General features: G+C 35.5%; 1 protein-coding gene across 17 annotated transcripts in view; it reads right to left on the bottom strand.

The window, feature by feature from the left end:
* Nucleotides 1-27,606, bottom strand: part of CACNA2D1 (calcium voltage-gated channel auxiliary subunit alpha2delta 1) — a 436,639-nt gene that overhangs the window by 58,847 nt on the left and 350,186 nt on the right. For 16 of the 17 annotated variants that reach the window (XM_030013900.2, XM_030013901.2, XM_030013902.1 and 13 more), the window contains exons 12-15: nt 26,567-26,671; nt 6,427-6,505; nt 4,363-4,412; nt 2,662-2,751 (exon numbers count right to left, since the gene is read on the bottom strand). In XM_030013900.2, coding sequence (XP_029869760.1) covers nt 2,662-2,751; nt 4,363-4,412; nt 6,427-6,505; nt 26,567-26,671 — 324 coding nt within the window. Of the gene's footprint in view, nt 1-2,661; nt 2,752-4,362; nt 4,413-6,426; nt 6,506-26,562; nt 26,672-27,606 lie in introns of all 17 variants that reach the window. The other variant, XR_003923336.1, reaches the window with a different exon arrangement.

Raw genomic sequence — 27,606 nt, 5'->3', positions numbered from 1 at the left:
CTTAAAAACCCCTAAATGTTATGAAAACATGTTTACAGCTACAGTACCCACTATACTAAAAACTTCAGATGGGGGGTGGGGGGGGCGGGGGAGAAAAAAAAAGAAAAAAAAGGAGAAAGTTAACTCAAACTTAAAGATAGTAAATAGGTAGCAACAAACACATATAAGCAAAATCAAGAGAAAAATCCAACAGGTAATACTACTACTGCTTTTCGTATCATCACTACTTTCAATGGCTTGCAATAGTGTCCATCATCAGTTCTGCAAAATCACATAGTCTCTTCTGGTACTGAGGCAAGGAATTTGCACTTATTTGGGAAGATGTAAGAAATTTGGTTTTCCTTTATTAACAATCACAACTCATACTTATAGTAGGATCCAGAATACCATATGTTTAGATAGCCAGAAAAGTTTTGTTTTCCATTCTAAATTGTGCACAGGGAGATTTCTACCTTTTTTCATGCTAATGTTTGGGGTTTATTTCCAAAATGTTTTTCCCCTCACTGATGCATACTCCTTCCATGTATTTTATTGAGGAACCATATCACTTCTCTCCCTTTGTTTCATTATAAAAAAATAAGCTGAAATACTTTATAAATCCACTCTGATGAAATCTGTTCTCCATTTGCTCAGTCTAGTAGCACCTTTTTGAATTTTACACCCTCCTTCATGAACTTAAGTTTGTGTATCAAATGAAAGGTGATGGGATCACAATTAGTAACGTTACAAGCAAGGTGAAGAGAAGGACAAGTGGACGCTTTAGGAGAATAAGAGAAGCACAGAAGAAAAGAGAGAGGAGGGTATTTTTTAGAAGGTGCATTGAAGATATACATAACGAAACAGGAGGGTTATGTATGGGGGAATAACACTCTCTCCTCCCACTAAATTATACAATTAGAGAGGACAATAATTGTGGATAAATTATGACTAACTCATAAACCTAAAAGTATCTGAAAATTCTGGGATTATCTTGCAGAAAGTGAGGCCAGAGCAACACTGTAACAGAACCCGAAGGAACAGGGCAAGAAGAGAGGTGTGAATTGCCACAAATACATGAAATTATTGAAGACAATCTTGAAAGACAGCCTCAAATGAAAGTACCTCCTTAGGATTTCATAACCTGAACTTAAGCTCAGTTCAAATGTGGCCTCATGTAATACACTTTGCATTATTTTAGCCTTAGCCCCAAAAAGGCTGCTGGACAGTACAAGAAAAAGGATAGGAAAAAGTCCAGTGAGGCACAAGCAGGAGAAGGGTAAGCCCTACAGGAGGGAATTGCTTTAGGCAATTTAAGATAAAGAACCAGTGTGACAAGTTGGTAAAACCAAGAATCAGGAAAAGGCTCCAGAGTGGATTAGATACAACTGTGCCTTTATGCTCTCATCTGTGATGAGAAAGTCCACAAATTTCAGCCTTTACCTCAGCAGTTTAGCTTGGGTTGTCCTCCTTTTTATAAATAAGTATATGTATGCACACACAAACATATACATAATTATATATACACAAACACATATTAACACATGAATGGAGAAAAGCTTGAAGGAAAGACTGAATGACCCACTGAAAATATAAAGTAACACAACAGAAGTCTGCAGGTACCACTTGTTTTACTTCATTAAACAAATCTCTTTCTATCCCCAGTTACAAATTTAGCTTTGGCTTTACAACAGGATATGTACAGAACATAAGAACTTTCGTCATAACATCCTTTATGTTTCCAGTAAGTACCTCAATAGTAACCAAGAACATGGTTAATGAACTTCTGGCCATTGAAATTCCAAAGAAAAACTAGTTCCTCTGTGTCACGCTCAGTTCTATGATGTGTTGATAAAAATTTTACAGTAATGCTGACTGACGGGAAGAAGTGGATTTTGACATGACATTAGATGACCATGTGAACTTGGATAAATACATGATTCCAGATGACCATTTTAGAGTAATTTTTGCCTAGTTAGAGTTACTCAGAAGAAGGTTATCTAGAGCAACAGATTGGATTCCTGCTAATAATACTTTGCATTTCGTAGTTTCCTGAATATGTTTGTTTTACAAGACCAAAGTGATATATTCAGCAGTAAGGAAAGCATTTCATATATCTTTTTGTTTATTTCCCTATTATATACACTGTCCAACTAAAGAAATCGTTACCTTAGCAAGCTAGCAATTACAACCACCATGATAGTTTAAAGATCCAAGTTCAAAATCTGTACAAATACCCAGTAACATTGACTGGTTTCATTTTGCCTGCAATACTTTTGGGGAAAAAAAAAAGAAAAAAAGAAAAAAGTAAGAACTCCTCACCAGTAACATAACAGATGACCTCTATTGCAGCACAGGTACAATACTGGAAAACTATTTGCTTCTTTCTTCTTTTGTTAATTTGAGGACAACAATGACCTACACTTAAAGATCTGTGTGTAGGATACATTGCTTTTCTCTAATAAAGTTCAGGACACTTAGGAGGATACTAGGTGCAAGTAAAGACCAGCACATTGGAAATAGCTGTTCAGGAAACTGCTCTATTGAAGTGTATAGATGCTGGAAATGCAAGAATATTATGTTTGGAACTGTAGAAAATTGTGTCCTCAGGACTGTGGAAAATGGACCCCATAGTTACTGATTTGCTAAAATTCTTGCTTTATTAGTGATAAATACAGATCATACCAGAGCATCCAGATAGACATTTGTCCATTGGACTTGTTTGGCTTTTTCTCCAGCTAAAACCATTGGTCTTCCCAAAACATCCAGGTATTCCTGCCAAGAAGTGTAACAAACTCATCAGAAGGCAGTTATTAGATCAAAGTCCAGAAACAGCATAAAAAATAAACAATAATGAAATAAAAACAATTAAAATATCAGAAAAAAAGTAGTCAGAATTCACCACTAATATAAAAGTAGTATTTAGTTACTTCTTTAAAATTATACTACCCAACAACTCAGACTTCAGTTTGCAGTATCTACTGCCAAGGCAATTGCTATATTTCAGTCTCAGTCACATGGACCTTACACATCCATAACCACTGCTCTCTTTCCACAAAGTGAGAATTACAACTATTTTTGCTCCAAAATTAATTGCTAATGACATAATGAAATTACAAGCAGATCACAGAACCTTCAACCCAGAAGAGAGAGCGGATGATAGAGGGTGAGTGGTGGAACAGCTGGGTATGTTAAGCTCCTACAGCAACAACTTGCATAACTTCTATTGAAACAAAAAATTCAGAGTTATAAAATCTCATAGTCCCTTCCTGCCTTCTGTTCGGGAGTACAGCTAAAGCTGGTGATCTTATGAGATGTCAGACTTCTGGTCTCGTTTGGGAGTGGATGCCATCAAACTTGCTTCAGTCTTCAACCTTTTCTATTTGTCTGATCATATTAGGGATATTTCTTGCCAGACACTATCTGGAAGAGTTTAACCGAATCAAAGGACTGTTATTCAAGCCAAAAAAAGGACTCTTATTTTCTGCCAAAAAATGTCATGCCTGGCCTTGGAAGGACAAAGAACTGCTATGATATTTCTCTGCTTTTCTGGACATGTGAATACATGGGCTTTCAGACAACTGAAAATAATATCTGTTCATCTACACTGTCAGTTTGGATCACATCATATAATTCCAGGGTCCTGTGCCCTTAATTATCTACACTCATGTCTGCTAAAATTGTCCTGCGTTATTTTTGAAGGAAAAAAGCCGTGTCTCTCCCAGACTGGCTGGATGAATCCAGGAACCTCTCTTATAAGCAGGATTGTACCAGGTCACTGTTTCTGCCCAGCTGAGATCAGATACTCTAGCAGGGCTACACCTTCACACAGACCCGCAGTAATACAAACCCTTAGGATCATGCTGTAAGTATGGCAGGAGGCAGACTATGAATGTCCAGGCATTTTATAAAAAATTACTCGGTTTATAGAACTTTATAAAAAAATCGTTTCCATATCTCAGGATCAAAGAGGGACCTTGTAAGGCCGGGAGGAAAACTGAGCCCAAAACCTAGTCCTTGTGCAGAGGTCTGCAGAATGCAGATCACTTCAAATGCTATGTTGTGTACACATGGTCAACCTGCTTTAGGGGATGCTAGCGTGCCTAGTATGCATGCGAGCTGCTGTGGGCCAGCTGGCCAGGGAAACAGGGATCACACTGTGAACTGGCTCACTGAAACTATTAAAAATGAATAAATAAATTAGAATACTTTAACAGAATAATCCCTCATATGTAAAAGAAAGCTTTAATTTTTCTTCTGTTTTTAATGTAGCATAACTTAAAATTTCATTGATTCAAACAGACATGAAATGCAACATATCTAAGAGCAGAAATTACTCGAGTTCTTTGTGTTACAACTCTATCTGCATTTGGCCAACACACTTACCTGGGTGTTAATTCTTATGGCTCCAATGGACGGAATTTCATAGTAATAACCTAAAATTTGGAACAGAATTAATACCACCTTACTGTAATACATTGCTAGTCTCTTCACCTTGAGGAATTTCACTTAGCTTGCAATTTCCAATTAAATTTTTATAGAAATTACCATGTATGAATAGAATACTTTTTTGGTAGATGCCATCACAATGCGTGGCCACCTATGATTGGTCACTATGCCATATACGCCAAACTAGTTACTTACTCTTGAACAGTGAGAGCATATAATGTGTTTCTTTTGTCTGTTTTTAAAGCTGAGATAATGTACTGAATTTGTACTCCTGAATTCCCAGTTACTCTGATGTGCAAGTATATTTAATGGTTATTTTAATACACTGTGACAGCAATGTAATTATATGCTGAATGCATACAGGAATGCAAGTATAGCTACAGCCTGCCATAATAGTGAAGTTCATAGCAGAACAATATATAAGGCACTCTGTGGAAAGGATGAAGAAATCAAACTGGTATTTCTTCTACCTAGACATCAGAAATGTCTTTATTCATCACTGATTTTATCACCTATTTGTTTGAATTAAAAATCTTGCCCATAGGCAAGACTAATAAGACTGAAAAGACAGGCACTGAGATCCAATTTACCACCATGTAAGTTGTAAGTCAGATTGGAAGGAAGGGGTTGAGGACTGGAGAGTTAAAAGTACTGAGGTTAGTCATTTACTTTGCCATAAGCAATGCATGACTGGATAATAAATTAAAACTTTTAATTAAGGAAAAATTAAATAAAAAATTTCTTCTTTGGATATGCAAAAAAATAATCACATCGGTTTTGGACAGAAGATAATGATCATTTTGCCTTGATAATAAAATGACATAGGTAGTTATGCTTTAAGCCAGCTGGTCCTCATTTGTTTTGAAACATGGGGTTCACATGCACACAGTATTTTGAGATACAAAGACGTTAGTTAAAAAATCCCTGTTCAAAAAACCAAACACTGATTTTCTGTAATTATCTAACAATACAATCTGGTCTTCATGAAGTTGTAGTGTCTTCTGCATAACTTGCCATCATACTGAGGGATTCATGAGGTTATGATATGTATGCTATTCATACAGGCTATGGTTTCTTCTATATCACTATTTTTTTCTGTATCTGTATCTTTCTCTTATCTTTGCTTTATGTTATTCTTATGCCTGAGAATCGTATCTTATCCTCCTTCCCTGGCAGGCTTAATTTTCAAGACCCTTTGTAATCTGTCCCACCTCTCACCTCTTGCTTCTCACTGATTTGTAAAATAAATTTATCTATTTTCTATTGATCTGTATTTATCTCTTATCTCTTGTTCCAAAATTATACCGTAAGATATTTGAGACACCGCTTTCTTATACTTGTTTTAAATGTTTCTGACCACATTTTTCATGTAGAAATTTTAGGAGAAAGCACTTTACTTCCTTGCTTTCAACTTTTTAACTTTTTTTTTTCCCTACATAAAGAAATCAGGATAAAAATAAAAAATGTAAGATGCTCTTAGAAGCTAAGAAATCACAGCAAGAATAATATTGATATTTTCATAAAAAAAGGGAAAAATAATGCAAGTCATCTGGTCCCTTGTAAGTTTTGGAGAAAAACAGAAAGAAATCGAACAAGCCAACTAACGAAACAAAAAATCCCTTTGTCCAGACCCCTTAATATAAAACAGCTTTGCTAAATTTCTTATCTGTCATCAGTTTCATCTTTTCATAGATGGCTATTACAACGAGAATTCTCAAAATTGAACCATAATATCTTATTATTATAAAAAATACTATGATATTTTTCTTATAATATAAAGTGTTAAATAAAGTAATCAGAAATGAATATGTAAGCTTATTCTTTACTTATATATATTTATACACACATTATTTAATCAAATAACTTTTTGCAACTTTTATTAAAAAATACAATAAAGCTAAAAATCAGGCTGAAAAAAAATCTGTAATTTTTAGACAATAATAAAGACATCACCTATTCAAAGCTCTGGCAAAGAAATAGTCTCAAAGAAAAACACAGTACCTTTATTTTCACAGGCCATCCACTGTATGGGTCCTTTATCATAATTATGTTGACCAACAGAAAATGTGAACACACGTACCTATGCAAGTTAAAAAACCAATGCATATAACTTATGTCATTAATTAGCTGTGACTCTCAAGTTAATGATACTGGGATTTTTCATACATTTGAACAGAAAACAAAAATGCGAATTTTCCATTTTTTATCACCATAATAGATACACTTTATTATATTTTATGTATTCCTAGTATTTGGTCCATAAAGTAGAACTCAAGAAGAATGTTCTTTCATACATCTTTCATACATTAAAGCTGGTACACTGGTTACCACCCACGAACCATTTAAATTTCTTTTTTTTTTTTTTTTTTTTTTTTCCCCCTGGTGGTAATTATAACTCTTCAGGTTTTGTTAAATTAGTTGACAAAATCTCCTATCAATATTAGATGCTCACCAATGAATTAAAATGAACATATGCATGGCAGTAGAATTCAAAGCAATGCAAAACAGTATGTTTTAGGATATAAAATAATTTGGGGGGGGAGAGGGAAATAAAATTTTCAGATACTACAGAAAAGAAATTCTTGTTTTGCTCAGACTTTCAGTCTTTTTCATGTCACACCACAAAATTAGTTCAACGGAGCTCCATAGAAGGGTTAAGCTTCTGATATTTCACTTTAAGCTCTTGATATTCATTAAAGCTATGTGTTTTATAAGCAAAATTCCATTCTGTTTAGCGAATGCAACTCAATATATCTCAGCAACTGAGGGGAGTTATGGCTTCAGAAGAATTCACCAAATTCTATCCAAGATTTGGAATGAAAACAGGCTTTTCAGCTGAAATTATTTTCCATGCAAATTGTCTGATTTGAATGAGAAAAATTAAAACCAAAATCTGGTATTGCTGTATACAAATTAAAAACCCTACAAGACACATAGAAAAATTACAAATATTATGTTTCAGCTTCCGGCTGAATATTTCGCTCCAAAGCTGAGCATTTCTGTAAAAGGTGGGGAAAATATTTTCCCAACAGTTTTAATAAGCTGTTCACTGTTACCATGTCCTTCTGAAGGAATGTCCAAGGACCAGACTGCCCTTCCTTTCAGACATCTCTTTCTTTATGGACCTTTAACCTTATCACTTCACTTTACAAATCACAGATCACAACATGAAATCAGAATATGAATTCCTTTCTATGGAACTTAATGAATATGTTTAAAATTCAAACATAATACAATTAATTTGCATACAGGCTATAACTGAGTGATAAGGTAATGTTTTCTTTAAACAATATTGACAATATAAAATTGCAGAGACTCCTTGTAAATTACTGATCATTAAGTTTTTAAATGATTATTTATCCAAATTTTCATCACATTATTTAGCATGTGCGATTACTACCTAAACCTTCATTTGTCAAATAAGCAACAAATATCATGTGACATAATCACAGCTTATGTATTAATCAAGAGCTGTAGGAATAGCTCCAAATCATCAATCAGCAGCTAGAGGATGGTGAAACTTTATTAGTGTTGACCCCTATATGCAAGCAGGGTGAACAAACCTTTGTGCTAGATGTCATTTTTAATTAAACAATATGTTTTGATTTGCTTTATCCATATAAGCCCTTTGTTTCTGCAGTTAAAATCAGAATTAAAGCAACTACTCTGCTGCACTGAATGCTGACACAGGTGCTTGGTTTGTTTTTTTTTTAAATACAGACAAAATTTGAAGTTTTTCAATAAAACTAATAAGACTATCCCATACAGGGTCATTTCTCAGTAATGAGTCAAGCCAATTACACTTCTAGTTACTCAGACAGGTATGGGAATGACTGTACATGTGTGATGGTAAAATTTTGTTCTCATAGTTTACATGGATAGAGACATATGAAAAATGACTTCTATTACCTTGAAAATATCAGTATTGATAGTGTCAACATGACTTCACCTGAAATGTCTACATCTCATTTATTTTTTTAATACTGTATCCCATTGTAAATTCAAGTTACATTTGCCATCCCCCGTTTGCTCTTGACCTCTTTTACAAAATGTCAGCTATAACTCTTCTAATGGATCTTTCTGTTTCTATTTAATTACCATGTATTTTTTCCAAGCTGAATATCACAATGTTATTTTCTATTGGTACCTCTCAGCTCACAAGGTCCCTGCCTACTACTTTTTTTTTTTTTTTTGGACTCACCACTGCCCCCAGTTTAGTGTCCACTAAACACTTGATTCAGAATACATTCTTCTCAAAAATTACAGTGCAATAAGAGAAACCCCACTGAAGGCCACTAATTAGATAGTTGAGTGACCTGATATCTCTTTTGGATTAAAACTAAGTAATTAAGTTAAGACAAAGTCATGTGGGTTTACTTGTGTGTGTATAAAACACATGAGTCAATTAGACTGGACTGTCTAGCATTTGATTTCAAATGTAAAAATGAAACACTGCATTGGATTCAAGTTGCGAAATGGTATGTAATTTAGGGAAAAGAAGCAGCATGTTAAATCTGCAACTAATCTATAAAGAATTTAGAATTTAAATTATTGACAACAAGCAGAGGACAATATATCTGATTTACTGTTCCTTGGATAATTAACAGAGATAAAGAACTGCAATGAAAATTAGAGTTTTTAATTGTTACTTGGTTTGGCAAGAGGGTGGAACATTCAAAAGAGTTTTCTTTTTCCTATTGCCTCATCTGGAATTGAGTAGAATGACAGACCAGCTGGAAAAATGAGTCAGCAAGTCAAATTAAACAAGCCAATTTTAGCAAAAAAACATGTTCTGTGCTAACATTTTCTGTGACAGAACCCAGAGTCAGCCAAAGGACTGAGATGCGTCTGTCTATACCTTTTCCTTATAGACATATCTCCAAAGAAGAGGAAAGGCTTTCAAACTAAAAAAGTCAGATTTAATTACTTTTAATAGGGAATTTATGACTGAGAACAGTTGGAGCAACCAGATCAGACACAATGGATATGAGCACCTCTCCCTTTGCCTGTCCTTCCTTTTAAGTTTGGTTTCAACCAACTAAGTGGATTTCTGAGTTGAAGCAAACTGCCAAGTACTCTTTGATCCCAAGAAGTTGTTTTCAATCACCACCAAGGCTTGGTTATTTTTTCTCCATGCTTCTCTGCAGCCTCTTAGGCTCTGCATAACCTAAAGGTTCCCAGGTCGTTTTGCTATGACTCTTGCTCTCTACGGTCCACACCAGCAGATGGACATTTCTGTCCCCCAAACCATTTCCCAGGGGAAGTGCCCCCTTGCTTCCATACAGGGGAGATCCATTTATTCCCTTCATAAAGAAACATAACTTTCAAATCAATAAAAACCAATGGAACAATAAGAAAAACAAATAGGAGCTGTCACACTTTCTGATTTTCAAGAGGACTATTCGAAGTAAAGTACTTCCAGAAAACTCGTACCCTTAGAATAGAGAACGAGAGACAGGCACCAACCTGCTCTGCCAGCCCAGTCAGATACAGTCTAGAAACTGTTCTGAAATATAAAAATCCTAATTTCTACCACCAAGGGTTCAAGTCCAGAGCTGTGTTAGTTCTGTCAGCAATATATCATGTTCTGGTAATGGGTAGCTAGTTCTCTGTATTTTTCTCACTCTGAAACTAATCTTGGGGAGAAAACACAAAATCTTTTATTCTTTGTATTATTCATTTACAGTGTATAGTAGAGCAATACACTTATTAACAAACAAAACAAGTGTAGAATTAATGTAAGGACAGTCAGACAGTAAGTGGCACAGGCTGCCCAGAGAGGTTGTAAAGTCTGCCTCCTTTGAGGTTGTAAAGATCAGACTAGATAAAGCCCTGAGCAACCTGACTTGATCTTATTGCTGACGTTGGACTAGAAATCTCTGCAGGTCCCTTGCAACCTGATTTATCCTAGGATCCTATGAAGGACATCAAAGGAAAGCAAGCAAATATCCAACTCCTAATCAGAGGAAGTGGTAGACAAAAAAGAAAACTGCAGAAAATAGAGGAAGAAGTACTGTACTGAAGAAAATACAATTGCCTAATTATATAATTAATTTGCTTTTTATTTTGTACTTCCCTCTGTCAGAAAAAGCTCATAAAAACCAACATGAATAGAAGGATTCTGACTGCTACAGATATCAGGGGACCGTGGCACTCAAGAGAGTTGTGATGAAGACATAAATTAAGAGCTACCCATGAAAAGGCTGCTTTCCCTATAGATCTCAGTTGCTTTTTACCTACCTTATTTCTTCACTTTGCTATTGGAATAAAAGAAAGATTAAATTAGACTCTTCCTTTGGATGTATCATGTTATGAGTATTACAGAAAATTAACAGCTTGAGTGAAGTTAATTCAAAGTGGGAACTAAGCACAAAAAAACACTTGCTATTTAGACCACTGCATGTATGTGTAGGCAATATATGTAGGCCTACGAGAGTTTGAGAAACTGCAACCACTCTGCAAGCAGTTCAGAGTGGATGAACATGCATATTTTGTGACAGATAAATTATTTGTCTTGAATTCTGTGCTGCTGCAATGAGAGCTCTCAATAAGCATTTATGTGCATCTCTTCATTTCTCTGTTTAGGAGGAGATTAACTGACCTTTGGAGATAGATGTGTCTCTTTATCAGATATCAAGAGAGCTACACAATTAATTTACTCAACTAAATGTAGGCAAGATGAATCCCATCATTTTATGTCTATCATGTAAAAATAGCAAGAGTGCACCTTTCTCTACCACTAGATAAACAAACTGAGTCAAAAACTGATCTCATCAAATCATGCAACTTCAGTTTTCATGATGACAGTATGATTTTAGAATATTTTAATCTGGCCTTTATAACTGCAGGTAAAGATTCACAGATAATCTCTTTTACTACAGACCAAGAGAAGCTGTGATAAAGAGGAATAACTAATTCAGTAATTCCAGCATGATCCAGGAGATTATTTTTCCCACTAATGTGCTTATAGATTTTCAGATATGATGAAAAATTGTTTGTGGTTTATATTTAATAGGTACACTTCTGAAATAAGACAACAATATAACATTTTTCTGAATAAAATCGTGAAACTGCTTTTCTATATTCCATCATGCACTCCATCTTCTAAATCCCTTGTAAGTATAGCCTTTAAACCACTTAATCATTTTGGTACTTTTCTGTCATAGGTCAGGGAAATGTTATGTGGTTTTCAAGCTGCCACAGTTAAAACTCTGACTGCATTTTTGTCCTTACTGTCTTTACATCTGTGGGCAGAAATCTGAAGATGATTTTGGATTCTGCTATGAACTAACTGAGACCAGAAGACATTTATGACCAATTTGAACTGAGAACAGAACTTCAGAGGATGATCTGAAAACCCTATACACAAATTAGGAGTAGCCAATAGGAAGCACCAAATACAAAGTTTCACATAAATTCTGGTCTATAAGCTATCATGCTGAACTGCTAGATTCAGGAGTCCCAGGGATACAGTCCTGAACCATTTGGGTTATATCTATAAAAGTAAAGCAGCTTTTTTTCTCCTAGGAAGCACAGGGAGAAGAGAAATAAAAGTTGGGTTTAACAGCAGGGGTAAGACTCACGATGATGTGCTAGAGGGAAGTTTTAGGATCCCTTAGGCTATCTTCATGCAGTAAATAAAATGGGACATAACCCTTTTTCTTTCTCAGGCCATGAGGGCAAGTGGCACAGCATGGCTCACATCTCTACAGCTAAATTATGTTGCCATCCTCCCTCCCTGTCGTCACGCTCCCCCCTCCCCCCCCCCACATTGGGTGATCTCGTTATAAAATCTTTTGGGAACAGGCCGTGGCTCATGCTACCCCCTGAACTGAACACAGACATTGTTCAAAAGAGTTGATTGCCACAGGCCAAGAACCATACTGTTGGGTCTGTTAACGATTAAACAGTATGGATATTTGTGGACATTTCTCCAGCCTGCACCCCGGCCTTGGATTGTTCGTTAGTATGGATAGAGCTGTCTGATTCACTCATATGAGTAAAGCCGGTTTTCTCGTGACAGACGGAGCAAGGCTCACCCTTTTCAAAATGACCATGACAGTGGTGCCTCTAATATTTTAAATGAGAGTTCAATGCTCATACAAAAGAGGGCTGAGTTCATGTTTCTCAGTTTGAGCAAATTCATAACTTCCACTGCTCTGAATACCAAGAAAGTTCAGAAGTTGGAGATTTCGGCTTTTGTATGTGTCTCTCAGACTGCCTACATATTTTGCCCTTAATAGCAATTGGGAAAAACACAGAGATGACCTAAGCAGCAGGTTACAAAACCTAGTCAGGTGCTAAGGTTGTGAAGTTTTAAAGGTCTAGAACTCAAAATGCAGAATTCACAATTTTATGTCAAATCAGGAAAGACCAAGAATAGCATGATACACCAACAGAAATGTATCAAGTTGTATTTTTGGTATTTATGACTACATTAGGATCTGCTTCTTGCTGTGGGTACTCTCCGAAAAAGTGTGTAGACATGGGGAAACTGGGGAGAAAAACCCACATGGGAAGCAATAAGAATTTAGCTCTCAAATATTTAGATGCAAAGATAATTGCAGGCTGGACATCTTTGAATTTATAGACATGAAGAAAGTATGAATGCATTTGATAAAACACCTACTTGAGTGTTTCCATAATTGACCCTCTATGCTCTGATTCAGCAAAGCATTTAACTATGCAAGTAATCCCCTTGATATCAATGGAAAAATGCTTTAATCGAGGCATGTGCTTAAAGAGTAATAGAGTAGGTCCTTGGAACTACTTTTCTAGACATTTATCCACAGTGAATTTCTCCCAGACTTTCCACGTATATTTGCAGCCTTCTCTATCATTAATATCTTTCATGCACTACAATTCAAGTAGTACATAAATACAACTCAAACTTCAAGCTGCAATGCTAACTAATTAATTCATAGTCTAATTATAGTCTGTGTAATTATAGTCTAACAAAGAAAAGAAATAATGACACTCTAAAAATTAGCTCACATTACAACCTAATGTTAAGCCTTCTTCTATCTTAAAATAAAAAGAAAAATTAAGTTTGTTACATATTAGGAGATTATTGGAAAATCTCACTTGCTTTGGATATGATTCTATACTGATAACATGGGCCCAACACCATTTAACAGTCTTAATATATTGGGAAAATAGATCCAAGAACAGTGATGTGTGGTGTAGTTATATGCAATTACTCTACAAAAGGAACTAACAACTGAGGATTATACCTGGAGTCTTCATAACATATGCATAAAATGAAAGGTGCATGTTCACTGAAGAAGTCTTTAAAGTGAATGCCATGAATCCCTGAAATATGTTTTGAGAATTGCAAAGTGTTTCCAAAATGAAAAAAGTGGTTTCATCCAGCTTGCTTTGTTTCCTCACAAAGAAAACATATCTGCATGAAAATGGGGATGTTTTCTAGTGCAGAGGTTGAAAACACCGTTATGGTTAACATAATGAAAAATTTCAGAATTAACACTCTCACAGAACTAAAAAAAAAACTAATTTAGCTACACTGTTCTACATCTTCTTAGTGCCACCTTGTGGAATTAAAGCAACTCATTCCTTACTCACTGAAGGGCTAGCATGTCGTGCCCCTTCCTCTTCTGCCATACAGCTAAATGTGTGAAGGTATAAATACCCTGTGGATACCTACTAATCTACCTCTGCTAAATTGGTTATAATTAGATAGATGGACCACTGATTATGTGATCCTACAAGTCTTTACCTAGTTTAGACTTAATCTTTGATGAACCAGAAGTTTCACAGAAGTACAAGCAGAATTATTCAATTCTGTATGCTCACAATAACTTACTGCAGGACTATTACATAACGACAAGGAGGCTGTGTCCTCTGTACTACACTGCCTCCACAAATAAGGTGAAGTTTTTAATCTCAACATTTTCTAGGTGTAGGTATAAATCAGCTCTGTTTTATTAGCTTTTTGCAACATTAGTCTCAAGAACAGCGGTAAGAAAGAGAAAAGCTGTGCTTTCAAAAACACCGGTAAGACTTCAAAATGATGTGCTTGAATTTAAGTTTGAGAGTCAGTTTGGCTGTGTCAACCCTACCAAAAATTTGGCCTTGGTCCACTCTCCAGCCTTAAGAGCAACTGTGGCAGCAGAGCCCACACACATGCATAGAAGCTAAACCATTGCACCTTCCCTCTTTCCCCTTCCTTGCTGCCCCAGGAGTGGTCCCAGCACCTTGCCTGGGAGCGCACCAGTTGGCAGAGGCTGAAAACCTCCCAGGTTTAACTAACAGTTAAAACCTGTAACTGATTGCAGGACAGTGTCCAAGCCCGTGTCTTGGCCCCATGCAATTTACTAATATAAATGGTGCCTTAAGACATTTAGATTAATATGATGTCTCCAACACAGTGTGATGCAGTTGCTGTATGCTTAGCTCATCCTGCTGAAAGGCAGAGATGGATTTTATCTAGAAAATCCTAAAATAGTACTCAAGTAGTCTGCTGTGATGCAGATTTGTGGCTGTAGCTCTGGCTCAAAGGATGCCTACAGACTGGTTGCTTCTCCTGTCATCTACGCCAGAAGCACTGTCCTCACCAGAGCAGCCCACACCACCCTGGACACAAGCATAAAGCACTCAGTTTGGATCCGGTGGTTTTCTAGCCACTCATCCTGTCTCCCAGTCTTCAGATGAAGAAGTTACAGTTATCTTTTTAACAATTCAGGTGTTGAATGTTTTACTTTGACTACCCTGGTTCTATTTACTCAGTTGATCTGTTTCCTTCCTTGGTTATGTTACTAATTTTCACTGACATGAAAAACAATTAAATTCCTCCTTTCCCTAAGCTACTTCCCCTGATGCTCAGCATTTAGCATTCCCTGAAGAAAAAGTAATTTTTTTCTGAGAGCTCCTTCTAAATTTGGTGGCCCGTATCAGGAACCAAAGGAGTTGACAAAGCAATTCCCTCTGTACTCTGGATTAAAAGCATTTTAGGCATTTCTTTGCTAGTTCAAAACAACATTTGGAGACAGCTGAACAGCTGGAAAGGACCAGATTAATTAGTGAGATATTTACTGTTCTTATTGTGACACTAAGCCTCCTTTTTTTTTTTTTTTTTTTTTTTTTTTGGCCTCATAAGCCCTAGGGAAGAAATATTACAAATATCAGGTAAGGATTTAAAAGAATATTTAATATTCCATCCAATATTTCAAACACTAATTTTAACCATGTACTCTGACTTTTTTTTTTTCATGCAAATAGTCTTTGTTTGAAAATAGTATATTAACTATCCCCTTTGTATAGTTACTCCCTCCATTTTTTACTCCCATTACTCCAGTTCTTGTACAGCATGGAAAACAGTGATTGAAACTAAATGGTTGCAAATGGCAAACAGTTGTGTTAGAAGGGGGAAAAGGACAGGGGAAAGGGAAGGGTCATCGGAAATTCTCATTTCCAGCAGAACCCATTTACAGGAAATCTTCCTGTCTGGAATTATCAGTTATACAAAGTTCAAGTCTAATTTTACAATGGCCTGATCTTCACAGGAACGTGAAAATTCTAAATGAAAATGAGTTAGTGAGCTTGAAAAAGTGTATGCCAACTAAACAGGTAAAGGGACTTCTGTCCATGTTCACATGCTGTTTCTTGGAGATTGACCTGGGAACAGAACAGTCTCTTCAGATCACCTTAGAAGAGGGAGATTTAGGGATGAAAATGCTTCAAGTTTTGTTCTCTTTCCTTTTTAGGGGGGCAGGGAGGGGGAAATTAATAGCTACTGGATAGCAATGGAAACTCAGCACTGCCATATAGGACTGTGCTCAGGGCAACCTGACCTTGCCTCTGCCTGCAGGTAAGGCGTTCCATTACTGACACAAGCAGGCACTGACGATACCTGCTGTCAGCAACTGGCAAATGTCCTAGCATGGCTGAAAGAGTTAGTCTTATGCACAAACATGTAATAGAGAACGTCCTTCACAGTTAGCAATTAATGCAATCACTGTGCATGCTCGCTCATTGTCCTTCTTGCCAAACTGCACCTGAAATCTCAGGATTGCCTATGAGAAACATTGCATATGTACAGATTTATTGATACCACCTATCCTATGGATGGTTTAATAATAACAAAATTAATCATGACACAGTTCACTCCTATACTGAATGATACACATTTTCATTTCTTTTGTAATCAGCTAAATAAATTAAATTTTCAGAAAAAAAAAAATAGAACTGATCCTACATGCAATCTACAGGTAAAACAACCTTGGGGGTTGTATATAGCCCTGGTGTGTTTAACAGTTTGTAACAGGGTGTTAGTAAATTTAGATGTAAATTTTGCATTCACAATGGCTGAAAGAGAAGAGCAGAGACAATGTATTCTAGTTAAATCACACTTTAGGTGACAAGGTGTAAGCCATTTTTCAGCCTATGACGTGAGATAAATAATTTTTACTCACCTCTCACAGATTCTGTCTTTTTGTTGAAAGAAAAAAAAAGGTCTTCAGCCTTATTTATAAGTATGCTTCTTACAGAGAAATCTATTATAGACAAAATATTGCCTTAAAGGGTTTTGGTTTTGTCTTTGGTTTTGTTTTCAAATAAAATAGCATCTACAGACTAAGTTTGCAACAGAAAGCATTGAGGTTATTGTTTTTCCTGTCTACATGTAGGATCAAGAATACAATATGGCCAGTCTGCATTATACAATTAATTGCTTGCAAAGAGGTGGCTTCATAAAATCATTTGTAAAGAAACCAAAATCTTTCTTGTTAGAAAGATCCATTTAAATAAAGTCAGAACTATTAAAAAAAAACATTTGCAGCTTGCATTCCAGGTTCTTTGGTCAGTATGGATTAAATGTCTTCTTTTGCATGTGACTAATAATGAGATTAGGAAGCACAGAATTCCCATCTAAGCCTCAGTAAACGCTGAATACATCATTTTGAATTTGATATCAGGCTAACATGAATATGACTTCAACTAAAATTATGAAGTTCAAATAGTAGCTTAATACAGAAACAGAGGAATGGAGACCCATAATAGACTAAGAAATCAAAGACTGCATATGGGGGCTGATTCTGTTGTGAAATACAACAGATTTTTATTTTTTTTTTAAATTTGGGGTGGTTTTTTCCTCTATTTTTTAGGAATAAGACCTATAAAAATGTTTGTGAAAACCTCAAGTCCAAATAATTAAAAGTTCATACTCGAACATCATTTTCCATAACTACACAAGTACAAGATTGCAAAGTCAGTTTCTCATTTTTCTATTAAAGACAATCTATTCTGTATAGCACATTCAATTCTGTATATTAAATTCTATCTTGTATAGTGCAAAAGATAAAGAATGTGACTGTGATTTCCTGGAGATATGACAGAGGAGGTTTTAGCCTTTGAGTCTAATCAGGATTTTGAACCCAAGTCACTTTCTAAGTAGACACTGGGGTATTTTCTGTTTGTTTCTCAGCAGAATACTCATCCCTTACTTGAAAGATGACTTTTTTCTTGCTTTTTGCCAGAACTGAAATTTTTTTTGCAAAATACTATACAAAAAGGCCTTGTTAGTTACATATAATAATTCTTACTCTTAATCAGATTTCTCAAACAGTGCTCCTCCATCTCAGGTACTGATGTTCTCTCCTAAAAGGCAACCCTTCCTTACAGCATCTGCAGTAATCTCTAATACTTTACATTTAAGTTGCACAGGGTTTCTGCTTGCTTAAGTGAAGTCTACAGTACACCTACATGTATGCTTTCTCATTTCCCATTTCATATCCCTTTCCTCTGTTATGCTTCTTGAATATATAAACACATATTTCTTGTTATCTGAATGGACTGTAACGTTGTTTCTTGAAATTTTAATTTCCTTCTTAACCTGTCATCTGTTTAGGCTGCTGCATGCATACATCTTGTGCTACCATCTGTTTGGTTCAGCTGTTCCCTTATTCTCTTGCCTAATACAGAGATTCCCATTCCGTATCTTCTCCCTTTGAGCCCCAGTATAAAGCCTCCTACATATTTCTGTCTGCTTTTTCCACCAGTGCATCGGCAAATCTTTTCATTCAAAGATGTCCCATCCTATCTGAAACAATTCCATCTACTAATGGACTAATGCTCAGCTAATACTCAACACCTGTCTACCGGTTGGCCTAAGCAGCATTTAGAAACTAAGATTTCTATCAAGTTTTAGAGTCTCTTAATAATAGTTAATTCTTTTAAAAAATATATTCAGTTGTGCTAGCTTAGTTACATTACTTATTCTATTAAGTGGACAAATTCTGCAGTTTCTTCCCAGAAAGCTGCGCTTTTATACCAATGTTGTAAAGCTAAGTTCTGGAAAACTCTAGACTCAGTGAATTCACAAATGTGAGAAACATGACTATATAACAGGTAATTTTATAGAAAAGCATCTCTTAGTCTTCATAATCATACTTTTTTTTTTTTCCCTGCTGTCCAGTTTTGCTTCTCTATCTGCAGAAACCAATTCTTAACTTTCACATTTTCTCCACTTATGTTTTTAAACGAATAGGATTTATGAATCTCTCTTATGTGGCAATTATAGCACAACAACTTATATCTTCTCTCTCTATAGCTGCACTCATTACAGTCAGTTCTTATTTACTTATGGCACTTCCTTCAATAAACACCAGAAGCATAGAAAAATTTATAACTTTAAGTATATAGGTTCATGAAGATAAAACAATATGATGTGAGACACAATTCCTGAATATCTTGTAGCGGGATAGGAAAATTTCTTATTCTAGAAGATGCCAAGAACAGTTAGATTTATTTCTGAATTTTAAGGAGGAATTAACTGAAAATCTAGAAGAAGGAAGATCTTTTGAGTGAAAGATCAAGAAGTGATTTTTATTTTGAGGCAAGGAAGGTGTGACAGCAGTAAAACAAGGATAAAGAGGCAGGCTTCAACAAACTCAAGAGAACAAGCTAGCTGAGTATTGTGGGAAGATAATCTAAAGAATAAGAAAACTGGTAATTCATGAAGACGAGTACATTAAACATACAAGAAGAAACTGCCTAATGCAATGTAAGATTAAAAATACTTAGAAAATCAAACACAGAAGCTGAAAATGAAGACTACCAATAAAAAGCAGCAGTTAGGGAAAAAAAGATTCAGAGCGAAGCAAAAACCAAATATGGTTCAATAATATAATGCAGTTCCAAAAAGGCAAGTTATATTCTATGACGTATTTAGCTAAGTGCTGCATGAAAAAAAAGTCATAGAAAATACTCTGTTCTCTTGATACCCCTTCAGTTTCTCTAACTGTTCAAGAGTGTATTTTAAGAAAGGTTGAGATAACACGCCATTATACACAATAAGGGTAATTATAAAGAATGAAAAGAATTTAAGATACAACTTAGGAGAATTTGAAAGAAATTAGTTTGTTTAGTTGAAAAGACAAAAGTTAAAAAGTTGGTTGAGGGTGGCAACATAAAAATGGTTTCCTAAAATGTAAGAGAAAATTATGACGAGAATTAATTGTTCTCTGTAATGAATGTAAAATGAAAAGAAAAACCCTCTAAGCTTATTTTGCCCTAAGGAAATTTAGGGAAAGCTTTCTAAACAGGTAGGTGTTGAAACAGAAGAATGTAAATACCTACGGAAGCTGTGGAATAGGATACTTTAAAGAAGAGGTTACATACACATCATCAGGCATGGCCTAGGTACTGAACTGCTCATTTCAGAAAGTCCCAGTCCTCCAATTTTTGAATTACAGAAGAATACAACCAACTCACATGGCATTTCACTGCAATCCCTAAGTCTTAAGAATGAATGCACAGTTAATACATTGTGAGACTGAGACAGGACGAATTTTCTGACGTCTAACCTCAACCAGTTATGCCATATGTAGCATTTTGTTTGTATAAATAAATAAAATGAAGTCTGACTCTCTTGCTTTCATCCCAAAACAAACATAATGTGCTTTTTATATTAAGTGATATCCTATCCTTGTTGCCTTGATTAATCATTTTATGTCATCTGCAGCATCAACCTCTATGTGATACCTTGAATCAATCACTATTAATGTAGTGATTTGGAATTGAAGATCAACAAAAATAGAAGTATCAAATAGCCCCCTCCTTGCCAAATCTGAAGGAAACAAGCTTCTGCTTGGGTTTTATGTAACAGATACTCATGATTCTAATATGACCGATAAGGTTACTTTTCAACAAAGCTATATTAAAACTTTCATTAGCCTCCTACAGTTCTCAACACCACCACATGGATTTTTATCTTGCACAGCAGAACAGTAGATAAACATGCCACGGGGCAACAAAGACAGATTCATGCTCATAATGGAACAGCAGCCTAAAGAGAAACTCAGTATCAACACGTACATGTCTGTGTGTACACATGCATGAAAAGGCTTTTCTGCATGCAGATCTTTTTCCTAAAATAAACCCTCCTCTGCCCCGCTGCACTTTCTGCTGCACCTCCTAAGTCTGCAGCAATCTTGCCCAGTAAACTTGTGTACATATATAGAACAGCACAAGGGATGTGACGGTTGAATGGAAAAGTAGGTAAAAAAGGGAGAAGAAATACAATGGATATGAATTCCTTATTGAAGCCTTTAAGAAAAACCTTAGAGGTGATGTTTTATAGTCTAAAGGTAAAGGTCATTGAAAGACAGTGTGAGAAAGGCTGTGGCAGTCTGCTGTAATCCAACAGCATTGTCAGGGCATGGACACACAGTAGCAGTACGTCAGCTTAGGAGATGATTGCTGGAAGGACAATATATAGACATTTTTGAAAAAGAGTATCCTAAAAATCACTGTACTCTGATCCCTAGTAGGGGAATAGGGCTTCAGACACCATCAGGTAACTGTGGTTCAAAATTTAGGTTTATGGGGAAAAACAGGTGCCTAATATCATACTGGAAAATAAATTGGACAAAAAGTATGTTATTGCATGGATTTATACACTTACGACATTACATAGCTTAGTATTGTGCATCTTGACTATTACTGAAACATATTTGGATAATGAGTGTCACAGGAGGAAGACTGCTGATATGGAGCGTTTAAATTCATTAATGTAGTGGCATTAATCTATGTTAGGAACCCAGAAGCTGGGACAGTGGATATGTTGCAAGACCTTCATTAATAAATGGAGCTAAGAAAGAGGCAAAACATAGATAATTTGCCTTAAGAATAAGGTATTTCTTCAGTGAGCACTCTAATAACATGGTTTCCACTTTTACTTTGAAAGAAAAACAAATAGATTGTGGAATTTATAAGTACTGACCCAAGTTTCACCCAGAATATTTTAGCTTTACCAGTTGTGCATGTCACAGTACATAGGATAAATTAAAATTAACAGCTGGAAGATGACACACTCTTAAGACAGAAGTGATTAGGGAAGGAGCCAGGGAGCCAGTTTAACCAGCTAGCTGGAGACTTCTTCTACATGGGATTTCCTGTATCACTACTCCAAGAAAATTCACAGCACAGGGGAACTATCAGGAGGAATGAGAAATATCTCAGCATCTGGTTGTCTAAAGATCACAGAAGGCTAATGTAGAGAAGGCCAGAGAACAATCTACAATCCAGAAAGCTTAAACAAATGGCTTAAGTTTTATCTATCAAACTATGCCACATGCCATTCAGATATAAACCAGAATTTTGCTCAGTTCAACCCTTAATTTAATTACTTTATGTTATATCCTGTGTCACAAGTCTATCACCCACTCAGAAATGCAAGAACTGTTGGGGTACACTTTGATAGCTGTTAAGCTCTATTTAAAGCTGATATTAGTGTTGAGAAAGATGCTGTTTCTATTTTTGGCTCTATAAGTAACTCTAGAAAGTTACATTCATTCCATCTAACACCTAATGAGAATCCCATGGCAACCCCAAGTAGAAATGTCATGGGCTTTTTCAATGGTCATTTGTAGTCAGGACTAACACTTTCAGCCTTGTCTAGAATGATTCATACACCATTGCCTAGATTAACAGTTTTCTTTTTAGTTTTACTGACTTGCAGTTGTGCAATAATGGATTCAAACCAATGAAGAAAATGGTTCCCTCCTTTGGTAATGACAGTAGGAGGTATTTTTGGTTTAGAGGAAAGTTCTGCAAGTGCTTTCTCATAGACATTTCGTTTTATCATTCTATCGACACGCTGAATGTGTCCCATTTGGAAGAAGTCACTGCCAGTCGTAAGCATCCCACTGGAGTTACAGCAAGCTGGAGCCTTCTCCCATAGGACCTCTATCACTGTAGCAGTTCTGTGGCCACCACATACAGGTATCTTTAATGGAACTGAGTTGTTGGAAAATTTCTCTGCATACCATTTCCTCTCAAATGATACTGTCAGAAAAATCTACACAAGATGATGTTGTATTAATCATGACAGATGATTCTGTGGGAAGGAGACATGAGACCCAACTTATGGTTCTCCTCCTACCTGAGGGATCAGATCAACCCTACCTGTGTGGGTCTGATCAAGCCACCTGACCCCCACAAACCTCTATCATGTTAGGAAACTTCAAACAACTGAAAATGCATGAGGTATGTTTAAGGTCTTTCCCCACTCAAGTAAGTTGAGCGATCCTTCAAAACACAGATTTTAGGGTGCACAATTTGCCCCAAAGAGCTGAAGTTAGTTTTCTATTTTCAACGTGAATTCAAAATTCTCAGGATGAAGCATGCCTACTGGGCCTACTTTTCAATTAAATTTATATTGCTATCTTCAGTGAAGCCATCTGTAGTATGAGTGCAAATAAAATGAAAATTTACCATCCTCATTCCTGAAATTTAGCACGTGTGTGGTATTTCACACATTTAATGTGAGTGCCCCAAATGTCACTGTAAAGGTAAACATGCCAGTTTTTAAATATCAGGCACAGCATGTAGTTGCAATCTGTGACAATAAAATCTGGCTTTATAAAGGGAAGAAGGCATGCAAAGGTGAAACACAACTGTGATTTTTCCACTTCAAGCGGATGAAAAATAGGAATGTTCCTCCTCAAAACTGTGTTACATAAGTTTTATAATAAACCTCATATTCATACTGTAAACGATTTGTAAAGACAGAAAATTATTTTAAATATATCTGTATGCTGTTTCAAAGAGATTAAACCCCCTAATTTAACCGTACAATTTTCCAGCCTCTAGATTCTAGGCTGCTCTTTTAGTAGTTTCCAATTGTTTATTGTATTCTTTCGGTTCTTAACTTGAAGGTTGCACTAAGGGCACTGCAAACGAGTGTACTAAGTCATGTCACCTGATGGGCCAGAAGTTATTGAAGCTTCTTTCATGCCAAGGAATTACAAAGTAACTGACATGAAGAAGAAAATACTTTTAGAGCTGAAGCAATTTTACATCAGGAAGATGAAAACAAGGATTAATAGATTTGAATGAATAGTCTTTTGTTCATACGAGAGAAAAAAAAGTAAGTTTACAACACAGTGTACCTAAGATGGGAAGTGACTGACAGTTATATAAGACAATAAAGATTCGTCTTTTATATACTGTGCAGAAAACACAAGGAAAAATGTTCAAACAAATGTAGACCAGGCAAGACATCAGCTGATACATATTTACACTATGAACTGCTACTATGGTAAAACACAGAAAAGTTTTTAACACCTTACTCATATTGAATAGTCTCTCTACAAATGATAATTATAAGATTGGTCTTACATTCAATGCGCTATTTGTGAAATAAATTATAAATTAACTGCAATAAAGACAACGGAATCTAGATGCACATATCTTTAAATATCTCATTATTTAATATATGAAAGCAGCCTACTATGCAATCTAACAAGGTAACACTATGTTTGTGACTATGCCTTCACAAAATTAAAAGTATATGTGTATTTTTCATGTTAGAATGTGTCTGTCAATTATGTTATTATGCTCCACTGGATTAAGATTAACATTAAATTACGCAGAGAGGTAACAAGAGAGCTCACATGTCATTGTTCTGGAATCAAGTGTAGTCTTACTAAGGAGAGCATGACCACAAGCATATTTTGTATTAGTCTTGTTTTTAAAAATACTAGAATGTTATGAAAGATTGTCAGGGGTGTTTCATTATGATTCCTAAAAATTAATTTACTGGTTCAATCTCATCAGAATTTTTTCAACCATAAATTTCCCTTCAACATCACAAGGTTTTTTACTGATTGAAAACTGCAAGGAGAAAGCAAATGGTTCTTCAAATTATACCTGCAAAAACTTTCTTAGTTTTTCTTATATTTCCAATGTCACCTTGGAGAAAACCAGTAAGGGGTGGCATCTAGCAATGCAGTACTTTATTAGATAAGTAACAAAATGTAAGTGCTTACTAAGATTTGAACATGTAGATACATAGAACTTAATCAAGTATAGGAAATTTGCGTTGCATTGCATCTGTGCTGCATTTAATTATAAGAAAATATACTTAAATAATCAGAAATCCATACAGTGACCATTATCATGATTATACATTTGTTATATACAATAAAACCCCCAAACCCTCATTCATTAGAGGGAACAAGAAAGTGAGAGTGTATTGTATTATATATAATAGCATATATAAAATCAACCCAACCCCCGGAAGTGCAAAATTAAAGTAGTAAAGGATGCAGTAAAATAACCATATTAAATTAGTAAATCCTACATTTAATTTGTTATACTTCACAGAATAATTGATTGTCAGGCATGATGTGAATAAGACCACAAATCTCAGCACTGCAAATCTGTTTTGTTGTTTGGACTGGATATTTCACTATACTTTCCTCCTAAAGTGGCAAATTAAATGGGAAATAATAAGAAATGAATCATACATCTTCTGCCTTATGCACATATTTCCTTTAGCTGACGGCTTTTGTTGTAACACAATAAAAGCTACCAAGTCCAAATGTGAAGAGGAATCTCTGCATATATTTTCAGAATACAGCCGTGTGTCACACGACGAGTTGCTATGATTTCAGTTCTTCCTCCTAATTGTCAGTTTAAAAAGTACTTTCAGCTCAGACACAAAGATTAACTAAACCCCACCATATCATTCTGTGTGAAACACTATCATAAAGCAGACACAAAATGATTATACAAGATCACTGAGGGAATCACTGTTCGAGATGGAAATTGTGTCATGCATTTCTAGTTTTCCTTTTGAAGGGATTAATTCAAATATATGAGGATTTCCAACAAAATACTTCCACTGCTTTATACAAAAGCATCCATGGCAACTGCTAAAGTGTATTGGTGAATTGTGATCTAACTTCTAGCTGCTTTTTTTGAAAACAAAACAAAACACAAAAAAACCAGGTACAGGCACATGCCCAAGCACTAGAAAAAGTAAGTTCTTAGTTGCAGTGTGAATCCAGCTCATATTTAACTTTTGTTGAGAAAGTGATTAATCTTCTAAATATAGTGATTTGCACTGAAATGTAGTAGAAGACAATTTACAAATCTGCTTTATTTCACACACACACACGCACACACTTTCATGCGTTTTTACATCTATAAGTATCCAAAAGCCAGACCAGAAGTTAGATTAGATTCAAAATTTAAACCCCAAACCAGCACAGCTAATAATCCAATCTAATCTGAACAATACAATTTATCCCATGATTCTCATGTCAAACCCATAATTCTGGTTGAACCACAGTTCAAATTTCATCAATAGAAAGCCATCCCACTCCTGGCTAAGAAATTCAAACGTATAATTAGCCTCACTGGGAAAAAAACATGGGGGTTTGTTCCAGCCCAAATATATTCAGATTCAGATTCTAACCTTGAGATCTGGTTTTGCCTTTGCCTGATGAACAACAAAAACACACAGAAAATATTCACAGTGAGGAAATACAGATATATCTCATACCATTTAACTAGCTGTGTTTCCACTTGATAATGCAAGGATTACGCTAATACAAGAAAAATGTCAATAAAAAGTTTAATTCTTTATGGCTTACGGTATACTTCTGTACTGCTTGACACCAATGAGTCACAAGGTGTAAAATATTAAATATATTTTATGGGTTTTTTTTAAGAAATGTTATAGATAGAGAAAGCTTTAAGTGCCCTAAGGTTCAATACTAATATGTTTTTAAAAAGTACTATATACACATACCAAAAATGCTTTCACTTCCATATTTAAATGTTCCTCTTTGTGCTGTTGTATTTTATGTAGTAAAATCTTTCATATATCACTTACTTTTTTGTCTTCGTTATATTTATGGAAAATTTCTTGTGCTCTTTCTTCACCACCATCCGTAAACAACATAATAATCTTATTGCAGTTAGCTCTAGAGACACTGTGCTGTAGGAGATACAAAGAGAAGCTTTTTTGTATTTCAGGCTATAAGGAAAAACAACTGTTAGGTTTGATGGTTTTCATATCAACATGCTTACTACTATAACACGGTAATGGCAAAACTTCCAAAGTCTTTCAGGATTTCATTTAATACTCCCTTCTAAATGTAAAATAAAATAAATAAAATAAAACAAAATAAAATAAACCAAAACCAAAACAAAACCATTTTTTTGTTCCATGAGACTTAAATATTTTTGGATCTAGCCCAACACAGAAGAATGGGGATCTGGTGGTTCCTCTCACCTCCACCAACACAAGGAAAGCTCTTTAGCTCCTACCCATCACATCAACCCCACAGCACTCCTTTACAGATGTTCTGCATGAGACTTGTACAGTGAGGGCCTCTAAACATTTTTACTCTTTTCTCATCCTTACTTTTTTTTCTTATCCTTTCTGTCCTTATGGAAATTTGGGAAGGATGACTCTCTTATGAATTACTGATATTCTTTTTTTTTCTGCTGGACTCCTACTCACAAAAAATATCAAGCTCACTGACCACTGAAATGAATACTCTGATAATTTAGGCATCCTATAGGTACATCTAAAAAACTCTACCTTATAAACTTAGAAATATTTTTGCATTTGCTATTTTTGTGACATTTCCTTAAAATAAGCTCCACCTTTCACTTCTTTAATTCTTTCCTGTTTTTTTGTTGTTGTTGTTTGTTTTTTTTAACACACTGAAATGAACAGCTAACTTCTAGAAAAGTATTTTAGAATCAGGTTTGCATAATGTATTGCAGCCAAGATATGGCTGCCTAGAGTATTAAGATATCTCAATCACCTACTTTTCTAATTAGACTGCAACTCAGAGGTGAAGAACTAAGCATGTTCCATTATTTCTGGAGAGCAAGCCTGGAACAGAGATAATTGAGAAGAAG

This window comes from Aquila chrysaetos, chromosome 5 (assembly GCF_900496995.4).
Source record: "Aquila chrysaetos chrysaetos chromosome 5, bAquChr1.4, whole genome shotgun sequence".
Classification (NCBI taxonomy): Eukaryota; Metazoa; Chordata; class Aves; order Accipitriformes; family Accipitridae; genus Aquila; species Aquila chrysaetos.
The sequence above is the reverse complement of the archived record's forward strand: the minus strand, read 5'-3'. Positions and strand labels throughout refer to the sequence as shown.